This window comes from Microtus ochrogaster, linkage group LG8, assembly GCF_000317375.1.
Source record: "Microtus ochrogaster isolate Prairie Vole_2 linkage group LG8, MicOch1.0, whole genome shotgun sequence".
NCBI classification, from domain to species: Eukaryota; Metazoa; Chordata; class Mammalia; order Rodentia; family Cricetidae; genus Microtus; species Microtus ochrogaster.
In genome coordinates, this window is record NC_022033.1 from 5187948 (window position 1) to 5207950 (window position 20003).

Consider the following 20003-nt stretch of genomic DNA (forward strand, 5'->3'; position numbering starts at 1 on the left):
CTTCCTCCTCCTGCACTCAGTGTCCCCATCCTCCATACTTCCTCCTCCTGCACTCAATGTCCCCATCCTCCATACTTCCTCTTCCTGCACTCATAGTGCTTGTGCTGTGCCATTCCCGGGACCAGGTCTTCCTCATCAAGGCTTTCCAAGAGACTGGCACACAGTCAGCTCTTGCTGGTGCCTGAGCCTTTTTTTCCAAAGCCTGCCCCTCCTGGGGTACTGATAAACTTTAGGGGTATTTTCAGTACACACCTTTCTCCCAGGGGACAGAGTGGTACTGAGTGCAGCTGTGAGGTAGTAGTCTTCTGACACAATGGCAGGAGGGTGGAGGCCCCTGCTTCTGCCTCCTTCCCTAATGCTCTGTGGTGCTGAGAGCTTGCTCCCTCCTTTGCTCTAGTCCTAAAGCAGCAGTGCACACAGAGCCAGACCCTCTTCCAGAAGAGGCCTCGGTCAGGACTGGTCACCGGCATGACAGCAGCTCCTCCGCAGTCACGGCAGAAAGCCAGCCACGGAGCTCTTCTCCAACCTTAGCTGAGAGGACTGGGGCTTTCCCAGAGCTCCCAGGGGGCAGTGGCTGTCTCAGCAACAGTGACCATGAAGCAGGTCCAGGGACTTCTGAGGACACATTCAGTACTTTCCTGTATTGGCGAACTCCTCTGCCTGACATAAGCAAAGAAGTGGAGGTGCTTCTGAGTGGGGCTGGACCCCTGGAAGAGAGCCACAGTGGACCTGAGGCTACATGTGACAGCTGTGTGGCCAGAAGCGAAATCCAGAAAGTCCTGCAGAGTCTGCAGGGGCATTTGCTGCAGGACCCAGACATTCAAGGTAAAGACAGGATGTCTGTGTGTTGTGGATGGCACAGGATTGCTTTCTTCCCCACCAGGCCCCTATGGTGCAATGTCTGTCGGTATAATCTCTTAACTCTCCTTACTCAGGGTCATGCCTAGTCCAGTCTGATATCTCCAGACAGGAACTGTGTGAAGAGGGTTTCCAGACAGTGTGTGCACAGCCTGGAGGGGACCCTGACAGAACAGGGGACAGTGCTTGGGCATACCTGTGGTTACGGAAGGTTTATTAGCTCCAGGGACAGTGATGTCATTTCTCACACTCCCTGCGAGGCCCTCCTTTTGGAACCCATTGCCTCAGGCCTTCACTAAGTCCTAAGGTTTCTGTCTTATGCAACCAGGGAAAGTACAACTTTTTTGAGGTGTTTGTATGTCATGACTAATGCTCCCACCAAATGTGGGGTCTCGGAGCCAGTCTCCTAATCCATGCCCGGTGTCGTGCATACCCCAGTTAGTCCTCAGCCAATCAACAGTGTTAGACTTGTGTTTGTCCTGAGTCAGAGGAACTGGGAAAGCAAGACTTGCTGCTGTTACAAGGCAAAGAGCTGTGATGCTTTGGGGAAAGGAAATGCGAAGGTTCAGATTGCCCCATGATTAGTCTTTGTCCCTGAGACTAAGTAAAGGAGCCCAGTGGTTGCTCAAGGGACAAACAAGCATTCCCTGCCTGACTGCTACAGGCAGAGGATTGGACATGGACCAGCACATTCCTGTAGCTGCTCTGACACTCCCCTTCCTCCCATAAAGAGAGCTGCTGGGGCTGACATCATCTGCCAGAGGGGGTTGTATAGGCAACTCTGCCTAGGGTGTGGTGAGGACTGACAGAGAGGTGTCCAGAAGCAGCATAGGGCAGGAAGCTGGTCATTCCTGGGGGCAGAGAAAATGGAGGGATCTCCACCCTGGAGGTCAAGGGATAGGCCACAGGTATTTTTCCTGCTCCTGAAAAGCCATTGTTTGTAGTGTTCTGCACATATTTACATAAAGGACTCTTAGCTTTCCCCAGATCCCAAAGAAGTCAGTACCCCCAGAGATGCAGAAACAAATGACACATTTTATATTCTGGCTATTGCAGAGGGCCTGGTGTGCTGCACTTGGGGGATAGGTAGTGCATGTGCCCAGCGCTCTGGAGATGGGAATATACAGCTTTAATTTGTGTAGAAAACTCTGTAGGTTCACATAGAGCAACCACACTAGTGTGAGAATAGACTTAGATGTACGCGCATGCATATGCCTGAGTGGGAGGGAGGCAGCCGTCCTGCTTTATAAACGGGTAGTAGGACAACCCTTGTCAAGGAGGATGGCCTCCCAGCTTCTCCCTGTGTAACCTCATTTTGTTCTCTTGTGAGAGACAATAGAGTTGAACTGATTCTTCCTGACAAATGTGGTTTGAATCCAGATATGCGCTCAGTGTGGCTGATATGGCTAGCATCACACTGGGCTGGGAGATCTTGGTTAGACTCCAGAGTCTGGTACTAGACAGTCTCCAGTTCTGGAGGAGGTACACATATGTGCCTCTAGGGAGAATCCCATTCCCAGGCCAAGGCTTGGTGCATACCCCTCAAGTCAGTCCAGGATCCACATTCAATTATTAAAATCTTTTTACAATTTTTTTTTGAGACAGGCTCTCACAAAGCCCGAGTTAGTCTGGTACTTGCTTTGAAATAGAGAGTGACTTTGAACTGCTGGTCTTTTTGCTGCCATCTCCCACATGCTGGGATTATGTAGAAGTAAGCGCTGTCATATCCATCTTATGGAGTGCAGGGCATCCAAAACAGGGTTTTCTAAATGCTAGGTAAACACTCTACCAACTGAACCACATACCCAGCCCCATATAGTTATTAAAATTCTTGCTACTTCTCTTCTTGTAGCTCAAGTTCAGGTATTATCTGCCGCACTGAGAGCAACGCAGCTCGACTCCACTCATGAACCCGAGGGCAGGCAGACAGAAGGTCTAAACGAAAAGCCCGTTTCAGATCCTAGCCCTGTCTCCGACAATCATATCCTCCTGTCGGCTTCATCATCTCAGAACGAGCTCTCTGTGGCCAGGATATTACAGAGCACAGTAAGTACTTGCCCTGTCCCTCAGCCACTGAGGATGTGACAGAAATCACAAAGCCATGCTTGCTTTTATTAATACATCCCCGCAGAGAAGATAAATGGCAAATTTCATTTCATTCTTAAGGTCATGTTTTGGATAACTAGACAACCAATCAATCAGGTGATTGATCACCCTGAATCCCTTCCTTGGGAACAGGGTGGGCACCAGAAACAACCCCCCCTCCGGGGGGGGATGACAGGCAGTGCTCCTGGGGGATTAACGGTGTAAATGTCCTGGTCATTTCTGGCGGTCACGTACGTCTTTAATAACAGAAGAGGGTGAATTCTAACTTGACGAAGGCCACAGAGAGTGACATCCTTTTATCCCCAGCTGCTTGGTGCTGGTCCTTCTCAGAGGGGAGGCTTGAGAAAGCCCACGTCACCTGCTTTCTCCTACCCTTGTGAGACCAGGGCCCCAAGTGAAACCAGAAGGGCCTGAACTTCCTCCTTGCCTGACTCTCTAGAAGCTTCCTAACCATCTTGATATTGGGCATCCATGTACCTTCCCGTTCCCCTACCTTTCACTTGGCCCAGTTTAAACTGGGGTCTCTCATTGCCCAGGCCTCGGGTAAGTTGATGCCTTTTCGCCACTGTGAATCAGCGTGATCAGACTCTGCAAGTCCACGGTCTTCAGGAGCCAAGTGCACACTGCTGTTGACAGGACTGAAATTCTGACTGTAGTTATTAATTTATCATCCCTACCCGAAGCCTGTTCAAATAAGCGACTGGCACAATCTTAATCTCAAGTGTCTAAATTGTCAAAGGTGCCTTTAGATTAGTTAAGAAAGGATGGGATGCCTGTGTTGCTTCTATAAAATGCCAAGAAAACAGGCCTGTTTCCTTTGTTACCTGCCTGTAGAAACCCTAACTATAGGGGAGAAAAGTCTAGTCCATTGTCCCTGGTGGAGTGTGTTAGTATTGGGGCCTCTTTATCAGAGGCAGAACTGGAAAAAGGCAGCAGAGCGCCTCAGCCAGGTCTTCCAAGGTATGTGTGAAAAGCTAAGCTGGGCCGGGCGGTGGTGGCGCACGCCTTTAATCCCAGCACTTGGGAGGCAGAGGCAGGCGGATCTCTGTGAGTTCGAGACCAGCCTGGTCTACAAGAGCTAGTTCCAGGACAGGCTCCAAAACCACAGAGAAACCCTGTCTCAAAAAAAACCAAAAAAAAAAGAAAAGCTAAGCTGGTGGATCTCAGCTTGACCCTGGAGCGCAGATGAGGTCAGCCAGGGGCCTCAGCTGCAAATACTGAGACCACGTGGACGGCAGAGCACCCCTGTCCCACAATGTTCAGAGAGGCAGAGTGGATCATACCTCTGTGCTGTCTGTCCATGTCAGCATAGGGTGCTCAACAGAAGAAGGAAACCCTACCCCAGAAGTCCTCCTGCCTTTGCTCTCCTCCTGGCTCTCCTTGGCCACAGCTGCAGGGGGAGGGGAGGTGCAGATGGCAGAGTGGTTGGAAACGTGACTGTCCTGAAGAGCTAGGGTTCTCTCACAGGTTCTCCAGGAAGGTGTGGTGCTTCGCACCACTCAGTATGCCGCCCTGCTCCAGGGCTGTTTGGAGAAGTGAGCTCACAGGGCTTGTGGTGTTGGGTCAGGATGGATCACTCCTGAAGCCAGTGCTCCACAGTGAGCTCATTCAAGACTTGGACAGGATTCCTTCCTAGAGTGCTGAATTTGATACCAGCCATGTTGTGTTAGTGCGTGTTATTGATTCATGTGGAGAATCGGAGGCACCATGCCCAAAGGAGACCTTGAGTGCCCTACCAAAATGTTACTGCCATCATGTTTCCTCTTCAGATAGACAGCATGTTTCTCTGTAAACATTGGGCACTAAGGTCCTGTGGCATGCTCAGAGCAAACATTGCATTTATTGGGGTATTAATTGACTCCTGGATCATATATTGAGCTGATTTGTCAGAATCCATTAGCACAATAGACAGTATGACATTTCAAGTGCAAGTTGAACATCCGTGTTATGGTTGAAGGAGAAGGTCAGGTCCATCTCAGTTAATGTTAATCAATGATCAAAGACTGATATGTCACCATTGAATGTTGTTGCTCATTTTAATTGTTAACCTAATGCAAAGGTTCATGAGCAAACATTAGGAGTGTTTGCACACGTGCGAGCACAGAAGAGTTTACTGAGTCAATAGTCCCCTGCTGGCCGGACCTCCCTCACTGCCATGCCTGCCACCTGCACTGCAGCCTGACTTCAAGCCAAGACTGGAGGTCCTGCTCTGTCCTTTCTGAAAATCCATCCTTACCCCTCTTTCTGGAGCTGTCTTGAAGGCTGCTGGTTGACCACACACAAGAGACCCAGGCCTTAAAAGAGTGGCAGATGACATCCCACACTGTTGTTCCTCACTGGCTTTAACAGTCAGCATGGCTGCCTATACGGCAGCCTTGAAGTTGCTGTGAGCTCCTTCTCCAGAGCACAGGTAGAGACTGGACCATGTGCAGAGCCTGCCTCTATGCAGAAGTGCATGTTCTGCTGTCAGGAGAAATGCCGTGCCCCACTTCCTGAAACTTGTTGTTTCTGACATGAAGGACAGTTTCTTGGATGGGGGTGGATGAAGACGCTGTCCTCCTTTGGTGTCAGTTGGTGACATGTCCCATCAACTCTACAGGATCAAACTGAGCCTCAGAATAGAAGCAGTGAGCACCTGGAGACGGAGCAGAGGCAGGGACCTCCGGCACTTGAGGAGCACAGATCTAAAGTACAGGTTTGTTTGTTCCTTAAAACAAAAGGAAAGAACAAAAAAACAAAGTAGATTAACCTTTCATCTTCCTTAAGTTAAACTTTGCAGCAGCCACTGAAACCCAGTGTTTTCCTTATCTCAGGACTGTTTATCTAATTAATTGCGTTGGTAATATTTTCTCTAATAGAATTATGATGTAGTGTTCAAAGTCTATTAATAAAGCTAAACAAGGGGGAAACAACCTCAGACTGATGTTTTAGACAATGACTTTTTTTTGGCACAAAAGTTTTGTAGGCTTCTTTTGTTGGGTACATTTCTCTTATGGACTGGCCCCTTGTGCCATACAAATATTATGCTCCTTAAATATTCTAAGTCATTGGCACACATTGCTCTTCCAGAGGCAGGCAAAAACAGGTGCTGTTTGTACCAGGGAGGCCTCTCTTCAGTTGGAAAGGAGAAATAATAATCCCAAGGGTAGCCTTGAGCCCAGCTTCCGGGGCTGTTGGAGAACATGGTCTCCACACTGGGCTGCTGTGTCATGCACTCTGTTCTCCAGGCTCTTCTCTGTGGCCTAGGTGCCCCTTTGAGGCAGCTGACTCTAGTTACTGCTTTCCCTCTGTTATTCTGTTCTCAGCCCAGGCTGTGAGAGCCTGCACTGCTGTTGCTGGTCCTCCTTGCCAGTGTGATGATTTCCTTTCTCCTGTTTCTCAGGATATAATCCCTCAGCCTCTGCTCGACCAGTTCGTGTCCATGACTGACCCAGCTAGAGCCCAGACTGTGGACACTGACATCGCCAAGCATTGTGCCTACAGCCTCCCTGGGGTGGCCCTGACCCTCGGCCGGCAGAACTGGCACTGCTTGAAGGACACATACGAAACTCTGGCTTCTGATGGTCAGGTAAAGGGTCTGGTCGAGAGGCACAGACAGAAAGAGGGCGGCTTCAGAGCAGGAGGCCCTGGGGCTGCAGCACAGCTTGTCGCCCTGACTTTGCCTGTGACTGTGAGCCGGCTTGTTTACTGTCCTCTGGGGAAATGCTAGGAACATTGAATTACACTTGCTCATGCTGATTCTTGTGTCTGCTGTCACCCCTAGTGGAAGGTCCGGCGGACCCTCGCCTTTTCCATTCATGAGCTGGCAGTGATTCTCGGGGATCAGTTGACAGCAGCCGACCTGGTTCCCATCTTCAGTGGGTTTTTGAAGGATCTGGATGAAGTGCGTGTAGGAGTCCTTAAACACCTGTATGACTTCCTAAAGGTGGGAAAGCTGGAATCTCGCAGGCCTTCCCCAGTCTGCCACTGAGCATGGGCTAGCAGCTTGGTGGCAGTGAAAGAAACCGCACTCTGCAGTTGAAACGCACCCGGAATCTAAAATGGACATTCATACCTCTGCTGCTGCTTGGACCCAGTAGGGCTGTGCTTCTTATGAAGGGTTCTGGATGGCAAAGTTCAAGGTCCCCAGGGGTGACCTGGCTTACCCAGAGGTCACCTGTGGAAAGATGTTGGGCCCAAATAAAACCATAGCCCTGCACACAGGAAGACCTTTCCTGCAATTCACTGCAGTGCTTCTGCTCCTGCTTTTTCCTTCCCCTAGGGAAGTGATTGGTTATAAAAACAAGAGCTTAGAAGTTACTTAGAGAAACTCATTTGTCACTCTAGGGACTTTGGTGGTCACTGACCCCATTCAGACCCTGCAGGGGCAGCAGAGCCATCATCCACTGAACACAGACACACCTCCTCGGGGTGGGGAAGCCCACGGGTTTTAGGGACATGGACACCCTCCCCCAAGAGGAAAGGCAGCAGTTGTCCACGGGGTGCTTCACTGGGTGTCAGCCACACCGAGTCCTAGGTGGCTAGGTATGAGGGAGACACACAGGCTTTTGGCTGGTGACAAACTTATAGCCTGCAGAGAAACAAAGGGAGTGCTGGAGTCACCTTGAGGCTGGCATGTCATTCATGGAGCTGTATTTTCAACAGCTGCTCCATGAGGACAAGAGGAGAGAGCACCTCCGCCAGCTGCAGGAGTTTGTAGTGACGGACAGCAGCAGGAACTGGAGGTTCCGGTACGAACTAGCAGAGTGAGTGAAAATGGGGCCCTGGGAGACAAGCTGGGAAGTTGTCTCCTTCCCTCGTTGTAGCTGACACCTGAAGCAGCAGCACAGTGCTCCTTTGGATAAAGAGAGCTTGTTTTTGTTAAGGTATAAACGGGATTCTGAAGCTCTGAGTTATATATGTCCTGTGTCTCTGGGGAGACATCCATTTTCACATGAAGACAGGGCTAGAGTCACTCTGGAATTGGAGTGTTCTGCAGTTCTATAAGGCAATTTATTTGAAGCAAATAAAAGATGAATCACCCACTCTTCAATGTTTTCCCCTGAATCAGAGTGGTTTTGCAAAGCCTTCTTGAGCATTCTGTGTACTGCCTTCTCCGTAGGACACATGGTGCCTCCTGCACTTGAATAGCCAAAGAATGTTGGGCAGCATTGAGGTCTGAAAAGGTCTCCTCTGGATGAGACAGCTATTAAATAGAAGTACCCGCCCATGAGGCTTGCTGCTGTGCCGTGCCTATGTGGAGCACTCTTCAGTTCCTGTCTGCTGTCAACACAAAGAATGTTCTAGGCTTTACCCATAATGAAGGAGAATGCAGTTCAGTGCCCCCTTCTCTAAGTGGAGAATGTACTTTAGTGATGGGGAGATTGTTTGTGGGGTGCTTGTTTGGGCTTTTGTTGAGGGCCATTTAGTATCTTTAGTTTTCATTTTCATTATTCACAACTAGTCATCTCTCAAATAATTATCTTTCTGAAGAAATCCATCTGGCATTTTCAGCTATTCAGGATATGATTTGGCCGGTGCCAGGGGCAAACTGGAAGATTTTCTTTTTGCTGTGAGCTTTAATCATTATGCTTAATTTGAGAGATTGAGGTTTAGTCATTATGTCATGTTCTCAGCACACTCAAAAGAATTGAGAAAAACAAGCCTGGGCCCGGCGCAGCGGCCGTGCTCCCCCTGGCGGCAGGAGCCGGCTTGGGCCTCGGCGGCTCGGCCCTATCTCCCATCACTGTGCTTATTGCAGCCCCGGGCTGCGATAAGGACTGTGCGGGGAGCGATATTCATCCCCCCCCCTCCCCACTGCCTCCCCTGCAAACCGCGGGAGCGATATGAAACAGCCTGCCGCAGCCCGCTTCCTCCTCGCCCTTTTTCATTTCCTCTGCCTGCGTGCAAATCACACCACTCTCCGCCCGAGCCGAGCGGGGGCTCTCGGGCCGCGGCGAGTGAGACAGAAAGAGCAAGGAAAAATGTCCTATCGAAAAAACGAGGGGAAAAAGAGGGAGGAAGGAAGACCTGGCAAGAAAGAGCGAGTGAAAAAGCCTAGCGAGGAAAAGCAAAGGAAGAAGACCCAGCTAGAAAAGAGCGAGGGGAAAAAATACCTAGCGAGAAAGAGCGAGGGAAAAATACCTAGTGAGAAAGGGCATGGGAATAATACCTAATGAGAAAGAGCAAGGGGAAAAGACCTAGCGAGAAAGAACGAGGGAAAAATACCTAGTGAGAATGAGCGAGGGAAAAATACCCAGCGAGAAAGTACAAAGGAATAATAGTACCTAGCGAGAAGGAGCACAGAGGAAAAACCTAGCAAGAAGGAGCACGGGGGAAAAAACCTAGCGAGAAAAGAGCAAGGGAAAAAAAAATATCTGGCAAGAAAGAACACGGGAAAAAGACCTGGCGAGAAGGAGCAAGGAGGAAAAGACCCAGCGAGCAAAGAGCAAGGGGGAAAAAGCCAGCGAGAAAGAACAAGGGAAAAAAAGCTAGCGGGAAAGAACGAGGAGAAAAAAACCTAGTGAGAAGGAGCAAGGGGGATTAAAAAAAAAAAACAACGAAGGGGGGGGGGGGGGGGGGGGGGGGGGGGGAGCAAGAGAGAAAGAGTAAGGGAAAAAGAGCTAACGAAAAAGTGAGGGGGACTGGAGAGTGAAGGGAAGACCTAGCCAGAAAGAGCCAGAGTGAAAGGGCTGCCCGCAGACTGGTGCGGAGGGGACCGCGATGAAGCGAGCAGTAAAAAGCAAACGGTTTGAAAAGAGTGGGCATAAACGAGCTAGGGGAAAGCGGATGAGAAAGAAGAACGAGGGGGAAAGAGCGAGCAAAATAAAAAAGAAATGGAGGCGAAAGAACACAGGAAAAAGAGCGAGGGCGCCATCCGCCGCTCGGCTCTCGCTCCCGCTGACCCATGCATGGTGTGGCCTGGGAAGTGCAGGCCTGCGGCTGCTTTTACATTGTGTGTGTTGTAGGGCAGAGCTTTGTGTGCCTTTCAACCATAGCCCGATGCTGGAACCTCGGTACCCACGCCCTGAACGCCCAAACCCGTTTTACAAAGCACTCGGTGCCAGCGGCTTCAGCACGGCCGCTGCTCTGGCTGTTGCTGCTGCGCCCGCGCGGCCGCCGAAGGAAAGGAGCGGAATCGACTAGTAACTAATGGTAGGGGTCCCCCTGCTTGTGATTGTAGGCAGCTGATCCTCATCTTGGAACTCTACAGCGCCAGCGACGTTCATGATTACCTGAGGCACGTCGCCCTGAAGTTATGTGCAGACAAAGTTTCTCAAGTGCGCTGGATTTCCTTCAAGCTAGTAAGGAGCCAGCCTTCCCGTCGCTCGTTCTTGTAAACAGCACACTCTTACCTGTTTCCCATTTTAACACTTTTTTTTTTTCTGGGATGTTCGTTGTTTTCTCTATAAGTCCAGCTTTTTTAATTTTGGAAGTTAGAAGCTTTATTGTTTTATCAGTTTTCAGGCTACCCTTCTGTTAATTTTATGCTTCCATGATGGTAAATGTGCAGGAATCATTTTGTATTTGAAACTCTTTAAATAATAGCTTAGGGTTTTATTGTTGTTTATGTGTGTGTGTGTGTTTGTTGTTATTGTTGAATTCTATACAGCTTTGTAGAATAATTCATAAAGGGGAGGGACTTGGTTAGAAAAGATGACCCTGTTCTGTGTGTATAGCCTTCAGCCCCCTGAGAGAAAGACAGTCTTACTTGAAAATAATGATTTTTAAATTCCTTGATGGTATTAAAATGTTATAAAAGTACCATATCCTCAAAGGTAATAATTTACAACATTTCACAAGATGATGTGTTTTAAGAGCTGGATCCTTCCTCCTTGATGTATTTGTCTGTTAATCCCCTTCTCTGTTTACATTGCCCTTGCAGAGTTCTGTGTGCATGTATGTATTATGACTTATTTAAACGTGTGTGTTCCAGTGAGAACTGAGCTACTTTCTCTTGCTGGTAAATCCATTGGAAAGATGGACAAGAACATAAGAATGGCCGCCCCTATCCCTCTCCACCCCCCCAACCCCCTGCGGTGGAGAGTGCTGCTTTGAGTCAGCTCTGCTGGGCCCTGCCTCAGGCTGGCTCTCTCACTTTGCTTGCAGGTGGTGGCCATGCTGCGGAAGTTCTACTCCCATGGTGTGTGTGCTCTGGGGCTCAGTTTCATGCAGGAGCTCGTCTCCAGGTTCCGGCACTGCCCTAAGTGGGGTGGAAGGCAAGCTTTTGCCTGCATCTGTCAGGTCAGCACAGCCACAGGTTCCTGTCCCTGGCAGAGGCTGGTCTTCTTTACTGAGGCTCCTCACCTTAGAGGAGACTCAACAGCTGGGAGGTATAACGTCTTGTCCAGTCACCCTGGGTACTCGTTCACATCCCACACACGGTTGATACCTGCTGTGTACTGGGTATTGTGGAGATGAAATCAGTGAAGAGCCAGCCAGCTCTCCCTCCAGACCCAGCCCACTCCTGTCACACTTCATTCAGGGGGAGGGTGCAGAAACCCCTTTTCATGCCCCAGGCTTACAATTTATGTCCCCTTGTCTCCTCTACAACCCCCATGACTGAAGTTCACCTAAATGTCAGCCATCTTGGTACATCTGGCTCTCCAGTAAGACCTCCTGGTATGGAACCCAGTGGAACACGGGAGAACGTAATGGCACATTTGTTTACCCTTAAGGATAATTGTTTTAGGTTAAGCATAAACCCCAGAGAAGTCAAGTGACCTAGGCAGGATCCCACTAAACTGGAAAGCTGTGGGTTTTGGTTTGAGGATTTTGATAATGTTATATGTTTAGGGTAATGATTCTGATGTTTCATCATGCTGTCTTTTGGCACCACAAATGCAAAGGGTTGGGGCGCCATCTCCAGGAGCTGCTTGCCCAGCTGTGCTCACAGTTGACTTTGATGGGGCCCTGTCTATCTCCACTTAGTCCCTTGACCCTGCCTCAAAAACAACTGCAGTGAGAAGACTCACCAGCGCCCCCTGTCGGTCTAGAGGAACATAGCCAGTATTTTTCCGCAGCGCAGCCATATGTGAAGAAAAAAAATTAGTATTCACATGATTGTGTAGCAAAAGCAGAAATGAAATATTTTTTTCTTTTATGTTTTTAATTATTTATCTAGAATGTAGAAAATAATGTGAGAACCAAGAAATGATTCCAACCCATTTTGTTCAAGAAAAACTAACAAGATGTTTTTTGTTTTTTGTTTTTTTTTTTTAAAGAAGCTTAATGTTAAAGATTTAGAAAAGCAAGAAAAACACAAAACAAGGGAAGGATGTTCAGGAGATAGCATACCTCAGAGACTTGTTAATTTTGATCTGAACACAGCTCTGGGAAGAAGGTACTAAGGTGACAAGACAGGTCTGGATTGAGACCTAGTTGGCCTAGAACCTCTCTCTGAGCTCCCTGCCAGTGGCCTGGGCAACCAAGTCTCTCTGCACAGTAGAGTGTATCCTCCTGGGCTGTTCCAGGCTGGCTGGTCTGATGCAGTCCAACTGCCTACAGCAAGCTTGGCACCTAGAGCCCCTTGATGGCCTTATACATTGTTGCAGTGATGCTAACCTTGCCATGAACACCCACAGGACCCAGAAGCCACACACCTGGCTAAAGTCCCCACTCACTTGTTGGCCCTAAGACTTTCAGTGCCACCACCACCACATTGGTGGCACTCTTACCATAAAACAAGGCTAGTTTTGCTATCCAGGATCGGTTGTGAGAAGAAAGGAGGGGTGTACTGCACACACTCTGCTGCTGTGCTCAAGCAGACATGGCCAGCTCTTACAGACACCCAAGCCTGGGCTAGCATCTGGGTCCCTGTCTCTGAGACAGGGTTTTGAACAAGTTCTTACTGGCCAGGTAAGTACAATGTGGTGGTACTGTGCTGCGTGATTGGTACAAAGGGTCAGCCACTGTGCAGTTGAGAAAAGCCAGGTGCAGAAAAGCTAAACAACTTACCTGAGGCCACAAGGAGACCAGGCTCCAAAGCCCGTTTCCCTCTAAATCCTGTGCTCTTGTCAGCCATTCTTTGGAAGGATGTTAGGAAAATTAGCCACTGCTTATAACTAAATTTAGTTCTTGAAATGTAAAAGTTCACATGTGCACTGCTCTCAAACCTACAGGTTCCAAAGTGATATCGTTAGAATTATAGAAGTATGTGTGCTTTGAAATGTTGAGAAAGTCACTGCTGGGCTGTGGCTCTTATTTCTACAGGCTGTGGTCAATGAAGAGTCTGTTCCTGTGGACCAATTTGTGGAGCACTTGCTTCCCAGCCTCCTGAGCCTGGCATCGGATCCTGTGCCAAATGTGAGGGTTCTGCTGGCCAAGGCCCTGCGGCAGACACTGCTGGAGAAGGGTGTGTGGGCCTTGCTGGCTTCTCAGTTAACCTTAGCTGTGGCAGGTAGCAGCTAGGTCCCCAAGGAGTTATAGCAGGCTGCATAGCAACACATTGGAGGCACAAGCCAGCTAAAGAGATGAACACAATCCCATTTGTTTAACAAGGGCACACCAGATACAAACTATCTATCACTCTCTAGACAGGGCACATTTATCAGCTCCAGTTCCAGTAGGAAAGAAAGCCCAAAGTCTGTCTCAGTGCTACTGCAGTGTGACTCCACTTGGCTGTTTAAGCTTGAGTGATAGTGGGTGCAAGCTGTGTGTCTGTGCTGCCTTACTTCCACCCATAGCGTGGCCTGTTTGTCCATTTCTAGCCTTCTCCCCGTGCTGCTGATCACACATGCCAGTTCTCATGCATCGCAGAACAAGGAGCATCTAAAGGGATAATTTTTAAAGCCGCTATCACTTCTGGCAGCCCACCATTAAAATCTCTGAAATAGTTTTGGAATAAGGCACTTCTCACTTGAAAGGACTTAAGTATGTGGATATTCATGGAAAATTTATCCAGTGTCTTGACATGCAGCTTAAAAGACAACAAAATTAGGATATGTTTTAGAACACAGTTCATGGCACATATAACTCCAACTTTTCTCTCCTTAGCATATTTTAGAAATGCCGGGAACCATCATCTTGAAGTTGTTGAAGAGACTCTCTTGGCTCTGCAATCTGACCCGGACCAAGATGTTTCATTTTTTGCTTCCCTAGAACCAAAGATGCAGACTGCAATAGACACCACTATACTGGAAAAGTAAAGCCACACACAACCTTGTCATGGGTGCACAGGGATGGCTTCAGTGTACACGTCTGTCACTTGAAGGGGATCCAATTGTATTGGAGCTTCTGAAGGAGGCCTATTTCAGGTGATAGGGCAGCCCTGTGCTTCCCACCTGTCCAGACTTGATTCTTTGCAGTTTAGAAAGGTTGTGGATCTAGGCACCACTGACTCTCTGGCTTCCACACAATCAGCTGTGACTAGCCGTTTGTGTTTTAGGAGAGACTGTGTTACTTAAACTCCCACTCCCACCCCCCATCCCCGCCACCAGAGTGTGGTATAGTTTGTTCATATCTGTAACCCCAGCACCTAAGAGGCTGGGACTGGGAGATCAAGAGTTCAAGGTCAATCTAAAGAAATCCAGGCCTGCCTATCCAAGGAAATCCTATCCAAGGAAACCAAACGTAAATACAGCTTCCCTTGCCAATAAAGTAATTTAATAAAAGCTTGCATGTTTTCTCTGGGCTTGCTGCCCTAATCCTTTCTGAGAAAATGGAGTTTATAGCATTGTATTTTATCTCCAGCTGAAATACTGTACATATGTAAATAACTTGACAGGAAGAAAATATATGACTGTAACACTAGCCTCCCAACAGTGGACAAACGTCATGTGAAGTCGTGATCTGCTCTGGAACTGTTGCACACGTAGCTCCATGCAGCTGCTTCGGTGACCTTTAAACTGTGTCCTCTGCTGTGGGCTCCCCTAGGGTCATGTATTGTTGTTATAAACCACTGTACTCAGGATATTCCCTTCAGAGATGGGAAAAATGTGTATTGGTCTTTGAGAGTAGCGAGCCATAGGTTGTTTTTAATAGGGACTCAGTCAGGCAGTGGTGGCATATGCCTTGAATCCCAGCACTCGGGAGGCAAAAGCAGGTGAGTTTGAGGCCAGCCTGGTCTAGAGTGAGTCCAGGATGGGCTCCAAAGCTACACAGAGAAATCTTGTCTCGAAAAACAAAACAAAAACTAACAAACAAAAATAGGGACTCAGGTGGGGGAAGGAGGCTGACTGCTGAGATGCATGGATATTGACTTACACTTTAGACTCAAAAGAAAAAAGCCATAATTTTGACCAGCACTTTCTCCAGGCAACATTGGTTTGAGGAGTTAGGTACTCTATGTTGGTTTAAGTACACAGAAAACAGAAAGATGCTGTATAGATTAAAAAGCTTTCCATTCATTAATAATTCTGTATACTGTAGACATTTGGGTATGGCTCTGTACCTGTGTCTACCCCAGCTTTGTTTCTGATTTTAACATGGCAAAGGTGGGAAGAGCAACCCACAACAAAACAACAAAAATTCTGTAAACTTAATATGTTGAATTTCCTGGTATACAGAATACCCCTGTAGGTCCCCAAATGCCATTGATCTTGTTATTTAAAAAAGAAGAATCTACACTTGCCAAACAGAATGGGAAATGTATAAAGAACTCAGCAAGACAGACGACGTTTGGGCTGCTTTGGCAGAGTTAATTTATCAAAGTTAGAGGCAAAAGATTTTAAAAAAACAAAACAAGAACAGTCTAGGTTGTGTGCCTACAGCAAATAGACAGACCATACTGCTGGGCTTCTACAACAAGCAAGCTTTTATTGCCTACGAAGTGAATGAAGATGCCTCTATTAAAATCAGCTGGAATCTTGGATTCTTTACAGAGCATAATTTTCTATAAAGAAAAACAAAAAGCCAGGGCGGTGGTGGCACACGCCTTTAATCCCAGCACTCCCGAAGCAAAGGAAAGCCGATCTCTGTGCTTAAGCTCAGCCGGTCTACAGAGCTAGTTCCAGGACAGCCAGGGCTACACAGAAACCTGTCTTGAATAAACAAAAATAAAAGAACTAAGACCGGTGTTCTGAGGTAGAATCTGGGCACTGCGATCCATTGTGAACACTTCCTTCAGGTAACAAGGCCAGCCTCCTGTGTAGACTATGGCTCTGTGATAGGTAGAGAGCTAACCTTGCGTGGGTGGAGCCTTGGGATCCAGTTCTGCAGGAAAAAGGGCCACCCTGGGCGCTCTACAAATGAGTTATCTGTTGTTTAGAACGAACCTCTCTTCGATATAAAAGGATTAAGCCCCTCCCCCTTTGTGTTTCTGGCTTACTGTATAGTCAAGGATGTCATCTTGAACCCTACCCCTGTCCCCAGGTGCGTGGGTGGCCTGGACCACTGTGCCTCTCAGCTCATATTTCTGTAACTGCTGTACCAAATGCATTTTTTCAAGCTGTATTTTATTTTGATAACAACAGAGTTTTCCAAAGGTATTCTGGCCCCCTGCCCTTTCCCTGGTGCTTCCTTCAACCCCTGAAGACCTTACTTGGGGTCTAATATTTGAGGTCCCCACCCCCACCCCCGGTGTGAGCTCTACTTGAAAAGGTTTTAGCCTAGCCTGTCCCATGAAAATGTATTCCATACTTTCCTCCCTCGAGGATGCTGTAGTGTCAGGATACATGGGCTTGATGCCGTTTCCACGCAGGCCTGGGTCACTTCCTTTGTGGTCCAGGTCTGCTTGGGTTACTGTGTTCTGGAAGCACATGGGGGCAGTCCTGGAGCCCACCTTAGAAACGGTGGGCCTAGCGTTTCCGGATGGTTCTCCCTGATCTTGCATTCTGCCTTGGACAGACGGAAGTCGATTCCCCACAGCTCTAGGAGGCTGGCGAGGGCTGCGGCGGGAGGTGGCGGGGAACCGGAAGCGTGGGCGCCCCCTCTCCCGTCTCGGGGGCCCAAGCGGGGGCGGTGATGACGCGCGGGATGACGCGGGCCATGCGGAGGTCGGCGGACGTGGCGGGGGCGGACGTGCGGCCGCGGAAGCCGCAGGGGGGTACCCCTCGGCACGACCCCAAGGCGGGCGCGCGCACCGCTCACCCCACCAGCCGTGCCCGCGCGCGGATTAAGGGACAATCAGGGGACCCGCGCGCCTCCATTGTGTCGCCAGATTTGGCCCCTGACGTCTTCTTCCTGCGGGTGAAACTGGAGGAGACTGGGGAGCTGTTCCGCGTGGCCAACTGCCGCAATGACATGACGGTGCGGGAGCTCAAAGAGGAGCTGGACCTGATGGTCGGCATACCCTTCAACCTACAGCGGCTGCAGTTCCTGGACCAAGGTGGCCCCTGCCCAGTCCCTTCCGGCACCCACGAGCTCCTTCCACGCAAGGGCCCCGGCCCACTCCTGCCCTGGGTCTCCAAAATATATCTAACTACCAGAGGTCCCAAGGTGACCAAGTCAACTCCAATCACCCTGGACCCCATCTAGAAGGGCCCCTTGGAGCACAGGCCACTCAAGAGCCCCCAACTCCAAACACACAGGTTTCTCATTAGACCCCAAATGTAAAGGTGGACCTGGTTCATAAACATTCTGTCTGTTGGCTCCAGTCTGCCAACCTCGAGCAAGTTCAGGCTACTCAGAACCTCAAATCTCAATCCACAGCAAGACCCTCCTGGCAGCCCAGATCCTCTGTCTTTATAAGGAACACAAGCAAGCCATCACTTGAAGCAAAACTAGACCTCAACAGACCACCCCCCAATCAAGGACAGGCCTTTTCCCTGTGAGTTCCTGAATCCAAAACCAACCCTAAGTAGTGAACCCCAAATTCTGTAGCCAGGCTATCTGTGCAAGCATTCCAGAAGCTGAGATGAACCTTGCTGGTCTTAGAACCCCAATCTCAGAGCACATCTGCCCAAGATTGAACCCCAAATCTGCAAGCCAACAATAACTAGGACAAAACCCTAAAACTCCATCAACTGTATCCACACAGGACTGCACAAACACAAAAGAAGCCAGCCAGTCCCAGAACCCTCAATACCCAGAGCAGAGCTAGCCAAAACTAAACTCCAGGTCTCAGGATTACTAGTTATCTATCATAGCCTCAGAAACCCAATTCCTCCACCCCCAATGGCCATTCAAGGAAACTAAACATTAAATCCTACCCACGTCAGGAACCCCCCCACCCAAATGCAAGCAAACATGACCAAATCTTGACTTACCATGACTGTTAGATGCTTCCATCAACTGTATCTACATACAGATGCTAAAATTCAGAAGAAACCTTCCCATCCTGGAACCCCCAAACCCAGAACAAAGTTGAATGTCCAAATCCCCCCCCCATCAGCCACTAATACACAGACACACCCCCAACTCACACCAAGTATATATTCATTCAACGGTGCTAAAATTCAAAATAAAACCTGCCCATCCTACAACCCCAAGCCTAGAACAAACATACCTATTTACCCAAGGCTCAACCCCCACTCTCCCAGGATAACTACTACTGTAGCCCCCCAAACCCTTACTGTGTGCATATAGAGATGCTAAAATGCAAAACAAACCTTGCCTATCCAGGGACCCCCAAACTCAGAACAAACCCAAACCCCAAGTTTGAACCTCAGGTATCTAGGCTAGCCATCACTCTTAGAACCCCAACTACTTCAACAACTTATTTACATAAGAATGTCAAAATTAAACCAAATGCTTCCTTCCTACCCTGGTATCCCCAAATCCAGAATATACCTACCCAAGACTGAACCCCAGGTCTCCAGACTAGCTGTCACTCCTTCAGAACCCCAGATCCTCCAGCAGCTGCATTTACACAAAGAGACTGAAACTCAAAACCAACCCTACCCACCTTAGGATCCCCAAATCAAAACAAACCTGGTCAAATATGAGCCCCAAGTCCCCAGGCTAACCACATGACCCTCAGGACCTGGAATCCTCCATGGCTGTGTCCACAAAGGGATACTGAAGACTGAGACAAACTCAGGGTCCCAAAATCTGTCCACACACTGCTGTGCTTGAACCTCAAATGCTCTAAAGCTGCCCCCGGCCACTCCAGCACCCTAAATCCCAGAGCAGACTCCACCCACATCATAAGTATCAACACCAAGCCTACGTACCCAATTCTGAGACACTCCTCCCCCCATATCTCACCATTCACCTGTGCAGCCAAACCCCAGTCTACATAAGGACCTGGCGCACATCTGGACCCCCAAACCCAAAGCCAATTCTGTGCACCTCTGAAAGGCACTCCTCAAACTATGCATGATCACAGCAGGATCTCAGTCCAAGCTAAGTGTCTCCTAAGGGTTCCAAGGATTAAATAAAGCCTGCCTACAGCAGGACCCCCCAGAGTGAAGCCAAGCCTGCCTCTCTTCGATTTCCCACCCCCACGAACATCATGTGTTAGGAGCATTTCAAAGCTGAAGCGGCTGTGTGCTGGTGAGGAAGCAAAGGTTTAAAGTAACTCTTATTCATGAGGACCCCAAAACTCAATACAGATCCCTTAGCCTAACCTACTCATAGCAGAACCCCAAAGTTAGGGCAAACTCTGTTGGTAGCAGGATCCTAACTCTCAGGGGAGAGCTGTTTGACTCCTCACTCTCAGCTGCCTAAAGCAGTCCATGAAAGGACCCTAAATTCGGCCACAGATTGCTCTTAAACCAGGACCCCTAAGCAGCCAGTAGCCCCTGCTATCATGAGAACCCCAAGTCCAAAGTAAATCCTGCCCTCATCAGGACCCCAGAACTCAAAGCATCAGGACCCCTAACTCTGACACTACTAGTCTATCTAAACCCCAAGGTCCAAGCTATGTCCTTTCCCACATTGGGGGGAGGGGGAGGCTCAAAGGGAGCCTAGCAGAATTAGAACCTAATACCTGCAGCCCTGCAGCTCTCTTGAATCAGAACCCCCATAAACCCTGGTCTACACAAATTCCATGGGGAGGCACCCAGTGGAGGTGAGAGGCTCAGCAGCCTATCCTTCCATCTAAATCCTTCCCTCAACCTGAGGACGTGGCTGTCCCTGGCCCCATTCCCTACAATGTTTAGGATATGAGAACAGGATCAAAGCCCCTTGGGCTCCATCATCTCCCCACCCGATGGAAATCAACGCAAAACCCTTCAAGA

General features: G+C 49.0%; 2 protein-coding genes across 6 annotated transcripts in view; both read left to right on the top strand.

The window, feature by feature from the left end:
* The window catches only part of LOC101989023 (serine/threonine-protein phosphatase 4 regulatory subunit 1-like), an 89092-nt gene extending 74088 nt beyond the window's left edge, over positions 1–15004 (top strand). For all 5 annotated transcript variants that reach the window (XM_013352228.2, XM_013352229.2, XM_013352227.2 and 2 more), the window contains 10 exons: positions 398–825; positions 2711–2904; positions 5564–5659; positions 6347–6532; positions 6728–6889; positions 7609–7709; positions 10127–10247; positions 11053–11187; positions 13156–13297; positions 13939–15004. In XM_013352228.2, the coding sequence (XP_013207682.1) occupies positions 398–825; positions 2711–2904; positions 5564–5659; positions 6347–6532; positions 6728–6889; positions 7609–7709; positions 10127–10247; positions 11053–11187; positions 13156–13297; positions 13939–14090 (1717 nt within the window). In that variant the 3' untranslated portion in view covers positions 14091–15004. The remainder of the gene's footprint in view (positions 1–397; positions 826–2710; positions 2905–5563; positions 5660–6346; positions 6533–6727; positions 6890–7608; positions 7710–10126; positions 10248–11052; positions 11188–13155; positions 13298–13938) is intronic.
* Positions 15005–16845: 1841 nt separating this feature from the next.
* The window catches only part of Ankrd60 (ankyrin repeat domain 60), a 5855-nt gene continuing 2697 nt past the window's right edge, over positions 16846–20003 (top strand). The window contains exon 1 of the mRNA XM_013352106.1: positions 16846–17209. Coding sequence (XP_013207560.1) covers positions 16846–17209 — 364 coding nt within the window. The remainder of the gene's footprint in view (positions 17210–20003) is intronic.